At 41.7% G+C, this 11,838-nt stretch overlaps 2 protein-coding genes across 28 annotated transcripts in view; one reads left to right on the top strand and one right to left on the bottom strand.

Moving 5' to 3' along the window:
• Positions 1–7,984, top strand: part of TESMIN (testis expressed metallothionein like protein) — a 77,974-nt gene extending 69,990 nt beyond the window's left edge. For both annotated transcript variants that reach the window (XM_040701749.2, XM_040701748.2), the window contains 2 exons: positions 198–306; positions 3,374–7,984. The gene's annotated coding sequence lies outside the window, so the exon portion shown is untranslated. The remainder of the gene's footprint in view (positions 1–197; positions 307–3,373) is intronic.
• The window catches only part of PPP6R3 (protein phosphatase 6 regulatory subunit 3), a 51,659-nt gene continuing 47,533 nt past the window's right edge, over positions 7,713–11,838 (bottom strand). For 12 of the 26 annotated variants that reach the window (XM_040700873.2, XM_015286780.4, XM_046941635.1 and 9 more), the window contains one exon: positions 7,871–9,408. In XM_040700873.2, the coding sequence (XP_040556807.1) occupies positions 9,357–9,408 (52 nt within the window). In that variant the 3' untranslated portion in view covers positions 7,871–9,356. Of the gene's footprint in view, positions 9,409–10,498; positions 10,611–11,029; positions 11,153–11,838 lie in introns of those variants that run through there. The other 14 variants (NM_001397095.1, NM_001397096.1, NM_001397099.1 and 11 more) reach the window with 3 other exon arrangements.

Below are 11,838 nucleotides of genomic sequence, written 5' to 3'. Positions count from 1 at the left end.
AGATAGGGCAGTGCAGACTGCTTTAAAGCACACAAGCTTATTTAGATTTTTACTTTAAGAATGGAGCCAGAGAAAATAGCTTTAACAATATAGAAGGTGGTGGAAGCCTCCGGAAAGTCGAAAGGTCAAAGCTAAGGAAATACAAGTATCAGTTTTATGGAAATATAATTACATTGAATGTTCCTTATTTGTTTCAGGAGCAATGCAGCTGGGTGTGATGGAGCAAAAGGCATTTGTGACTAATGTGAGTGAGGTGGGCAGCTCTGCACTGGGAAAGGGCACTGTCACAGAAACAATCTGCATAAGGTAAGTACAGCCTAATGTGCTGCTGACCGCTCCATCAGCCAAATACTGCAGGTCGCTAAACAAGCACAGAAAACAATTCAATATATTTTTATGTTATTTCTTCCTATCAGCCAAAGCATGGAGATTACACTGTGAATGCCCTCTTAAGAGAGCCCTAAAGCCTGTGCAAATGCAACCTGATAAAAACTAGAGGTTTGCCAGTGCACATCAAAGAGTTACGGGATAGCATGAGAAGCCTTAGCAGAGTTTGAGCCTGTGCCTTGGTTCACTGCAAGCACTGCTCTGCAACAACCAAAACATGGGTGTGTTATAAACATCAGTCTGATCCTCAATCCAAGACACAGCACTGTATCAGTACTAGGACAAAATTAACTGTATCCCAGCCAAAATAAGGAGAATTGGTAAGTTCTGTTTCACCCCTACAGAAATGTAGATTTAGAAACAATTTTAACTACGGCAGTTTCACTGCTCCTTCCTTTCTTGCCTCCTCTCCCTCTTATCAAAATATGAATTCGGTGATTAGAGTGATGCAAATTAGAGATCATGGGTTTACTGGATTCCTCACACACTCACGGGACTGCATCTTCATGCGTTCCTACATAAATGACTTCTAACAATGGGATAGGGGGAGAATGAGTTGAGGGAGATACCACTTTATGGATTAGGGCACCTTCAGTCTTTTAGGGGCCCACGTGTAGACGTTTCTCTTTCCTGCAGCAGCCCAGCATCCTCTCCTACACTGTAAGCTGAAGCACTGTCTCATTCTCCTTAGGGGTTTGTTCCTCGAATAAAACGGACAAAGGACTCTTACAATGCTTTTTGTGCCCCCGCAGAGAGGTAGGGATTTCACAACACGACCAGAATTGCAATAGTAGTGCCACGGCTAAAAAAAATGAAAATAACAATGGAAAATTTTCTACCCCCTAGTATTGGCAAGAAGAACTGAAGTTACTCTCTGCAGCCCAGAAGATGCAGCAGCCTTTGTCCCTACAGCCCCATCCTCGTCTCACAGCTATTTTAATAGTGCTGCTGTAATCCCAGCCTTTGCCAAGCATGGTAACTTTTCAGGCACCACTGCATACTGTGTGCTCAGAGAAGAGACACCTTCAGGCAGTGACCTCATTTTAAAAGCAAAAAAAACCAAACACCCCCACCAGAAAAAAAAAAAAAAAGGGGGGGGGGGGGGGAAGTTCAGAGGCTGTCAGCTGCTGCCATCTTCTGCAATCCTGCTGTTTATTTCACTTGGATCCCCACTGTGTACATACCTCTGCCCTTTAACACAGGAATGGAGCTGTGGAGATCTCTGCAGCACCACCTTCAGCACAGTAAAGAGACCAGAAATACACTCATCCTGAGAGCACTCTGTGGCACGGAGCCACGCAAAACCACTGCTCCAAAAAAGAGAAAAAACTCTTCCCCCTGTGCCAAAGAACCAGAGCACATGTGCATGAGTAGCAAAATGGAGTGTGCTAAAGGAGCAGGAAATAAGCTCTGGGTTTCTTACTCAGCTTTCTCCCTCCTCTAGCTCTGTCCTGCCTTAGTTTTGCTGTACATCTTCACACGGTTTTTCTTTCTTTCTTTCTTTTTTTTTTGCATTGCTACCACCTAATGGTCATAATGTCTGCCTTAACTCTAATGGCAGCAATTTTGTCCCACTCATATACAGATTTCAGACAGAAATCATACAATAGCTTTTGTCTTTTTATCAAAAAAAGGATAGCAGTAGAATACCCAAATTACCGTCAGTCTTCCATCACCCCATTTTCCCTCTTTCTGGGGGTGAAGTCTTTCTTCCCTCAGTTTTCCTGAATTTCTAATGATGAAGAAGGTTATGATTAATCTGCAGACAGAGTAAGCCTTTTCTGAATGCACACTGCTCAATAAATGAACAAGCTGCTTGCAGTAATTAAAGTAATGTCATCCTGTGCTCAAATTGCTTGTGCTAATAGGGCTAATTGGCAACAGCAAGCATTAACTCTGATTAGTCATACGTGTCTAATGTCATCACCAGTGCCTCTAATTTTCTACACAGAGGGAATTTCACATCTGTTTTAAATCACTTGTCTGCTGTCTGCATTGGTGTTCCTGCCCAGATTATTTTATCAAAGATTATTTTATTACAGTAAATGATAGAAAAGTTTATTTTCTTCTTTGAAAGTAAAGAAGCGCAGGGTGGAGAACACGACTTCAGGGAGTGCCCAGTCACTCATTCTGAAGTATTTGATTTCAACTGCATTAATAAAAGTGGATTCTCCTCCTCCTGCATATAGTCTGCTATCCCCTCCTACAGGATGTAGATCAGCTGCAACAGAGCATCCATCTAATCAATTTAGATCACAAGCTGTATTTCACAGTAAAACAGATTCCTTTGCTAATTTTCCCCAGCATCCACTCTTAGCCAATATAATTTTATGTCTACAGTTGTGCAGCCAGGAGTTGGACTCGGCCTTTCTTGGGGGTCCCTCCCAGTTCAGCACAGACAACACTTCCATCATCAAATCACATAGGAAAAAAAAAATAGAAAAAGGAGAAAAAGGATTTGCTGCACTGAACTTCTGGCTACTTGGAAGCCAAATGGGGTGAAGACAGTTAACTTCTAGGAAAAAGGAACATTTTCTTCATAAATGCCACGAGCGCATCATTTTTGTAATTCTACCAATCCACGGCAGTACCTTTGTGCACTGTCCTGAGCCCAACTTCTGCCACATCTTGCAAGTAGAAGAGCATGCCAAAGACAACACTGCCCGGACTTCTTAATGCCAATAAAAGCCAGAGTTACTTGGAGTAGAAGAGTAATTTAAAAGCTGGAATCAACTTATCTGTCCCCCCAAGTGTAATTACCTTCTTTAGAGTGTAGAAAAATCTTACCTACCTCTAGTACTGCTCTCCTATGTCCTGCAGGCAATTAAGGATAAAGCTCTTTCTTATACAGAAGGGATCCAAGACTTTTATCGTGAGCAGTATTGGACAGTACTGACATAGCGAGTGCTGCCTCTCCTTCATTTCTTGCAGGAACAAGCTTGGTTCAATGTTTAGTACTCTGCTATTTACTGCAATGTTTTATCAGTTTCATCTACAGCCGCTACAAATGGCAAGAAGGCAGCGAGCAGTCCTTGCACAGATTCATACCATGATGGCAAAGAGGCCCAGCGTGTCATCTGCATGAACAAATGGCAGCCACTGAAACAGAGTAAGAACACTCCTAGAGATCAGCAGGCACAAACTCAGGTGAGTTAACTTCCTTTGGATTGCATTAGACCATTCCTTATGCCATCTGGATGTTTGTTACACCACAGAGACCCCCACCTTTCCCATACAGAGGGCTAGAACAGTTCACATCTGTACAATACCAAATTCAAAGCCACACAGTAAACCTGTTTGTGTATTCTTGAGAGTAGTGCTGGTGGCAGTTGTTGAAAGAGCTAAATCAGTCACCTCACCAGTGCATCAACAACAGAAGCATAACTGTCAATAGACTAAGAGCACCAGTACAAGTTCACAGGTAAAGTCAACAGCGATGATCACCAATACTGGAAATCCCATTTCCTACCTAAGTTTCTGAGACTTATCGACAAAAAGGCTCAAGTATTTCATGCCTACAAGAAGCACAGCAGGACCCTCTTCAACAAAAGTTGAAGTTGGCCTCAAAAACCCGGAGTCATCAGTTCCTCCTCCTCCCCAAACCCAATCACAGTCATGCTGCCCAGACACCAACAGAAGCATCAACATTTGCAGAGACAGAAGCTAAAGAACATTCTGTATTACTGAAGCACTTCAGTATGGGCTGAATCATATGCACACGTGCCTCTTCCTTCTAGGATTCCAGAGCTCGGTGCATTTAGGATATGCACCATGTACATGGCACCTGGCTGCATAAGAAAATATACTTCACTCATAGACGTGCGTGTATCTCTATATTTATGTACACAGATTAAAAGTTCTCTTACGTGCTTGGACATATTGCATGAATTGGGTAAATAACACACTTGATGTCAGCTTCCACATCCCAAGTTCAGAGAATTATGTCTTTGAAGTACATTAAACTAGATGTACTCAGTGCCAGCATTAAAAAAAAGCTGCACACTCAGTTTGCCGTTCAGCTTCTCAAGCTGCTTCATAATGAGGAAATGACAGAAAAATTAAAGAACACAATTCTGTAGATATATCAGCATCCCAAAACTCCTCATTAGAACCCTTCCTGATTTGAATGTTGGCTGATCAACACACACACGTCCTGTACGTCTCACTCCAGAGCAGAACTCAAATTTGAAATTCTTTGAGAATGTGAAAGCACATCTTAATGATGGTTTAGCAGAGAATACAGAAGAATCACCTCCATTCCTTTTTTATCATTTTTTAAACCAAGCAGCATTAGCAAGTGATTAATAAGGGTTTTTATAAGGATACGGGTAACAAATGTAGATATAGTGCTCCGGGGAAACAAGGCCACTTCAATTTTAGCAGACAGAGCCACCGGGGTTATGGAGCTATGTGTCTCATCTCACTGTCTGATATAGGAGCCATGAGATGACAGTCAACACTTCAGATCTTCCAGTAGGAAAAAAAAAAAAAAAAAAACAAACAAACAACCACCAAGAGTGATTTTCCTGCCAATGATTTTTGCCTGGCATGAGAGAAAACAAGTTTCATTTGCTATGTATGCATCATCAAGCTTCAGGACCTCAGCAAATGAACCAGGTTAGCCTACTACCCAAAATGAAATTGTGGCCTCAAACAGAAAACTGGTTTAAATCAAAAGGGGAAGGGAAAAACCTACCATCAGTCACACGCATTTGTTCCCAAGAACAAAAGCAGGAACAGTCACACACACTAGAAGTCAAAGGCAGTCCAGGCCTATCTGTAAATAACAGCTTCAGGTTCCATTTGAGAAAGATGAGGCAACGCTACGACTTCCTTGAGAATCGACCACCAACATGATCATTCACAGACTATCTGAGTGAGAGAACAAGCTGCATCTCACTATTGAGAAACCCGACTCAACAGCAGCCAATCAAGATTTGTGTGACTGCACATCACATACAGAACAGACAATCATGATTTAAATTAGAGTCTTCAGAATCCAAATCTCAAGATGCAGAGAACACAGATCACAGGAAAGGCACCCACCAGCACTCATAAGAAATCAAAAATGAGAAATGAGAACACTCCTCCTGAAGTCGGTCTTGGAATCAGCTCTGCATTACTTAAGCTAAGGCCAGGCTGATGGACTAAAGGTAATCTGAGCTCATCTTGCACAGCAGCTGCTGATTCCGAGAGAAAGAAATGCATCAGACACTAACCCTGCCTCACCTATAGGAGAAAGAAAGGTTGAAAAATACTACTAGCAGAGCACCACGTAAAGCACAGTTCTCTACACTGCTTTAGCTTGTAGCAGAAGAGGAAGAAGTATGTGGGGACTTCCTGTGATGTCACAAAGACAAGTTTAATGCCTCTATTTTATGCTAAGAATCATTTTAATTCTACGAGCTTACACTTTCTCCATACCGTAACCTTAGTTCTGACAATAATGGCACAGAAGGATGTCAGTGCTTCACCCGATAGAAAATAAGATGCAAAAACTAGGACAGGAGCTAAAAAAAAGCCTGTTGCTTTCACATTATCTTTTAATTTCTATTCTGATTTTGAGAAACAATGCACACTTCTTCTACAGCAAAGCCTGAAGTGCTCATGCTGCATTGCACTACTGGCCAGAAGCGATCTGTTTAAGTATATTAATAGCCAGTTATATACGATAAATATTTCCTAACTATATAAAGTATACGTCAGAACAAAGTAATCTCTGAGGAAATTAAAGCTAATTTCAACAGGAACATAAGTTCATTATGAAAAATTGATCTTCCTAAGTCTTTCTTACCTCCTCATTGGAACGTCACAGTGAGTTTCCACAGCGTGCAGCTGACAGTGCAGAACCCAGTTTGAAAGAGAAACTTCGCTCCAAAAATGTTAAAATTTATGGTTAAAATGAGTTGCATTTACAAGGATTTAATGAGATTACTTCAGCTGTCCTGCTGTCAGCGAATACCTGTCAACTCACTCAACAGAAAGCATCACATTATTAATCAAGCCAACAGCCTACACCTTTACTTAAATGGAATAACCCTGCTGAAAAGTCTCATACAAGGCTTATACTTGTAACAGAGGCTTGCAGTGATGTAACCAAGCAAGGTGGCAAGATTCATCCACTCTCCCAGGTAACAGAGACAGGTCTGACAAGGCTGGGAGCTACCGCACACACTGCTGGTTTAGCTATGTCTGTCCAAGTCCTTTCACAGGGGAGTCCTAAATCCACTGCTCTTCCACATTAACTGCCACAGCATCCCTGTTTTCAGTAACTGCACCTGCAGCCATTTCCATGAGCACTGTGACACGCTGCAGTTGAAATAAGCTTGCTACGACTGGCTAAGTGCTACTAAATACTGCAGGAAGTCAAACCTATACGACAGTATTGGACGTCAGTCCATCTTGCAAGTAAAATATCTTTCAGGAGAACTGAAGTTCACGGCAAGCAAGTCAAATTTGAATAAACAGATCAGGTAATAGAGCCATTGAGAACAATTTATACAAGTTTGTTCAAATCTCTTTAAGCCTGTGAGAAAACAAAAGTGCTGAGAACAGATGACGCAGGATATCCCTTCAGTGCCGAAGCCTTCCCTTCCAGTTCAGGATTTCCAGTACAAGTAATATACTTGTGGACAAAACATACCACAGGCCTCAGAACAAGCTCACTACATCAAATCTAGTTTAAGTCCCAGGCTTAACACACCTCCCAACTTAACAGCAAGTGCAGTAGCTCAGAATAAGACCGCTAGAATCAGCATAAAGTAGGTTGGCTTACCTTCTCTCCAGCGCACCCTTTAGACAGAAGGCAGACTACACCGACAGAGCAAATTGCACTCAGCACCATCACATCTCTACTCACCTGAAAGCACATGGTAGGAACCGAGGGAAAGGAGACAAAATATGCCTTTTCAATGTTGGTCTCCTATATGAACTAAGTAGCGGACTGTCGCATCAGTTCAGTATGAGAAGGACGGACAAACTACAAGGCTTGGCTGAACTGCAGGCAACAGGGCTGAAATACAGTTGATGACTGACATGCTGTCGGTACCGCCTTCGCTCTTCTTGCCTATGTAAGAAGTTAACGCACCTTGCTGGCGAGGGACAGATCACTTCACTGGAAAGGACAGAAGCGAGACACCATCCCCGCTCTCCTGCACATGGAATTTACACCTGGACCACAATTCCTGCACTGAAGCGAGCACTTCTGTTTCCAAAACTGATTAGAAAGTGACGAAAGGACAACTGCCAGCCTTAGCATTAATCGATAACACTTTTGGCAAAGGTGCAACTGGAAGCAGTTCTACAATTAAACAACACAAACGGACTCAATTCCATCATTTATGAGGTACAAATAAAAAGGCAACTATAGTTTCCAATCCCTTCTATCATAATGTTTTCTCTCTCCGTTTTCACACAGCTGATGAGCTTGCAACAAGTGGCTGCCAAGGTTTGCTGAGGAAAATGCAAGACAGGAAGCAGTAAGTGCAATGCCATTGGGCTTTTTGCCTTTTTTGTTTTATTTCTGTACGCAATGTAATGTTTAGGCACCTTGCTTGGGACGCTTCCTAAAATAAATCATTGGCCATTGTTTAGAGTATCCTTTTGGCTTTAAATACTGGTCAGGAAAACAAATGATGTAAAAATAAATGAATATAATTATTACAGAAATAAAAATGGATTTGCATCTAAAAGTGCAGGAGGTGAAGTACTTTAACCCTTTCACCAGACGATGTGGCAATATACAGAATATTGCTTCCGTTTGTTTGAGAAGGCTGTTGGAATTGTACACTGACATAGAAAATTATAAATTACACAGAATTAGTTTCCATAATCACTATATATATATACACAAACCAGCTGCGAAAAAAACTGGTTTAGAACATACAAATGAAAGCCTCACACAGATCAGTACAGTGAAAGTAACAATTAACATGCTCTGCTGCCAAAATTTGTATTAAAAGAACACTATATACTTTTAAAATGCGTGTACTGTAATTACATTAGCAGCACGGGCATTTCATTTACTTGACTTGTCTAAGAGGATTACAGCGCTTTAAATACGCAGATTGTTCTGAAATGTTCCATCGTGTAATGCTCGGTATTAAAGTAAATCTTGGTGAATGGGTTAAAAGGCAGGTGAATCACTTAACACAACAAGCCATGTGCACTTCAAATATCCTAGTGTTTCACCTGTAAGGTATTGTTTCAAGCAAACAAGACTTAACAGAACATATGGCTTTACAGTAACATCAATTTGTCAACTAAGTTGTAGCAATAAATACTTAAAATCTCTACCAATAGACTTACATTTTTGATCTGTTTTAAACAATACAGAAAACAATTACCAATTAAAAAACCTGTTGTAAAATGTTGAACACCAAAATTCTCATTTAAATCACTTCTGTAAGCTAAAACAACCAAAATAACGTTTAGAGGGCATTTCAGTTCTACAATTCTTCGCCAACCTGGAAGAAACATGAATTCAGGTGGGGTTTTTTTGGTTGTTTTTCTTTTTTTCCTTCTTTTTACAAGGTGAAAAATGTATGAAAAACTGCTAAATACTTTGGTCACACTAATCATCAAATAGTTATGTCTCAAATACATTAGATTTGTGTATTCACTTTTTTTTTATAAAACTATTCTTACAGCCATTTTTAACTATAGTAACACTACTGTCATCATTACAGGGGTGGCAGGATCTTATTTCACAGGCCACCCGTTCATTAGAACAATACAATATAAACATACGCAAAAATTATTGGTATTTCTCAATGTGCAATATTTTTTACACTTATGAATTTCTGTACAATGTCTTAAAATCTAGAATATAAATGTTGCTGGTCCTGATCCCTTGCAAAATTAGTGCAGCAGTAACTGGCTTCAACAGGCTCTAGATGAAATCCTCAAGAAACGCTCAAACACCCGGGTATCAGTTCATTTTCTTCAGCCAAGGCAGTAGACACCACATATCATACAGGGCCATTAACAGATGTCTCTCCTAAAAGGGTGCGTTGATCAGTCCTAAGAGGCCAAAAAAGGATGTAAGTGTACAAGAAGCAGGTGCTGTCAACTTATTTTTTTCACATACCCAAATTTGCAGACAATGCTAAATTAACAAAACTAGGAAAAAAAAGCTGCTGAATTCCTCCAGGTGGAGAGGCCTTGCAGAGAGATCTTGACAGATCAAAGCACTGGGAAATCACCAACCACATGGAGTTCAACAAGAGCTGGACTGCCCACCTGGGATCGGTCTGCCCTGGCTGTATATACAGACTGGGGAAAAAGAGGCTGGAAAGCAGCCCCGCAGAAAGGGATCTGGTGCTCTGGCTGGTGGCAAGTTGATGTGAGCCCTGGCTGTCCAAAGGGAACACACCAGGCCCAGCACTGCTGCTGGACAACAGAGGGGTTGTCCCGCACTGCTCTGCGCAGCTTCACCTCCAGCACTGTGTGCCGTTCGGGCGCCACAATGCCAGAGGGACATACAACTGTTAGAGGGCATACAGAGAGGGGCAAGGTGCGTGAGGAGTGGCTGAAGTGCCTGGGTTTGTTCAGCCCAGAGCAGAGGAGCTGAGGAGAGGCCTCATGGCAGCTGCAGCTCCTCACAGGGAGCAGAAGGCAGCGCTGAGCTCTGCTTTCTGGTGACGGTGACAGCGACAGGGCCCGAGGGAACATCATGGAGCTGCATCAGGGGAGGATCAAGGGGGTGTTAGCATAAGGTCCTGCACCAGAGGGCAGTGGGCACGGTCCCAAGTTCAAGGAGCATTTAGACAATGCTCAAACATACAGTTTAGTCCCGGTGTGGAGTCAGGAGTTGGACTCTGATTTTTGTGGGTCCCTTCCACCTCGGAAGTTCTGTTCAGACAAGGCTGTCAACAGCAAAGGCTGTGTGACATTTCTTCCAATCTACTGATTTCCACAGTTCAGACTACGAGGTTCTAACATTCGCCCCACAGGCAAGCCAAAAACCACAAGTTTTCCTGCAAGTATAATTCAACTTTTTAGCTCTGTGGAATTCTGTTCTGAAAAGAGGGAACGAGCTAATTACATGCTCATCCTTTTCTGGAGTTCTTTCTATCTAGTTCGGCACAGTCAAAGTAACTCAGCATACTAGTGAAATGTGTTTGATCTTTATTGAGTTACTGAATGATGTCTGTAGCTGCTGATCTCTCCCCTAGAGAATTGCTGATAAATAGCATGCTTCTGAGACTTCTTCACAGCTTAATCTGTGAGGCAAAAGATGACAATGGGATACTTCAGTTTGCGTTTGAAAATAAGCAACTAAGACATAACAGGAAAAACAACTGCTTTGGTGATTAAGTTTCTAAGCTGCTGTTTCACTAACACTTTGAACTTCAGCCCATTAGTGTGAAAGGTTGATGAAGTATGAAAGAAGTTAAAGAGCAAACCTGTAAAAGGGAAAATGGTGACAGTATATACAGTTCTAGATAAGCTTCAGTAAACATGTCAGCTCAGCTGCTCTGGTGTAATGCAGATGAAGAGATCAAATCAGTTGTATGTAAAAACATTAAGAATTACAAGCAAAAAAAAATCTCAGCTTCCATTTAGCGTAAGTCTACTGAACACATGTGGGGTTTCCTTTAAAGAGTATAAATACCATTTGGAACTGCATGAGAAAAGTTACCTGTAACTCCTGTTCTCTGATGGTGTACATCACAGAGAAGCCACTCTTGGGTCCGTGCTCTACATGCACATGACCAGCAGGAGTCCCCCTAGCTAAGTCTTTGGCTGCTAAGCACTAAAAACACTTTTTAAGAAAAAATATGTACATATTAGGTAAAAAGACAGACAGCACTAGACAAAGTTAAACACTTTTTAGAGAAACCTGCGAGGTAAGAAACAAGTGCTGCACAGAGAAGAGCTCTGACAGTTCAGAAAGCAGTAAACTATGTACTAATTGGAAAACATCCATGACAGAAAAGGGTTCCTAGCAGAGATGGTTATTACGGCCACTAGCCAAAGACCTACCTAGGGACTCCTCCCGCTAGTCACACATGCATGGAGCCCCAGAAGTACAATTCAGTTTATCTAGATATTTGTTCTGTACGTATATGAGGATCTGCTGTGACAGTCACCTTTAGAGAAAGCACTGAGCTGCGCTCCAGCCACATGCAATGAAAGGAGTTCCTCGAGATTCCCTGTAACCCAAAAGCAATCCGAGGAACTGCTGGCTCTGAGAGCCCTCTGTCGGTTAAGACGAGCATCTGTACTCAGAAGGCAATCCCCTCAGAAGGCAACTAAGTACCCACACACTTTTTCTTCCCTGTAACATAACGCTTAGCACTGCTAGAAATACTGCAGTAATAAAAACAGTACCTCTAGATAAAAAAGAGGCCATAGAAGACTGAGTTGCTGTGTTTCTCCCTTTAAGTGGGAAAAGTTTTTTTTCCAATTGGAATCAATTTCTTGATTACATTTAGTGAATGCATGCAG

This window comes from Gallus gallus, chromosome 5 (assembly GCF_016699485.2).
Source record: "Gallus gallus isolate bGalGal1 chromosome 5, bGalGal1.mat.broiler.GRCg7b, whole genome shotgun sequence".
In the NCBI taxonomy this organism is placed as follows: Eukaryota; Metazoa; Chordata; class Aves; order Galliformes; family Phasianidae; genus Gallus; species Gallus gallus.
Note: the sequence above shows the minus strand (reverse complement) of the source record. Positions and strands in the feature narration are given on the sequence as shown.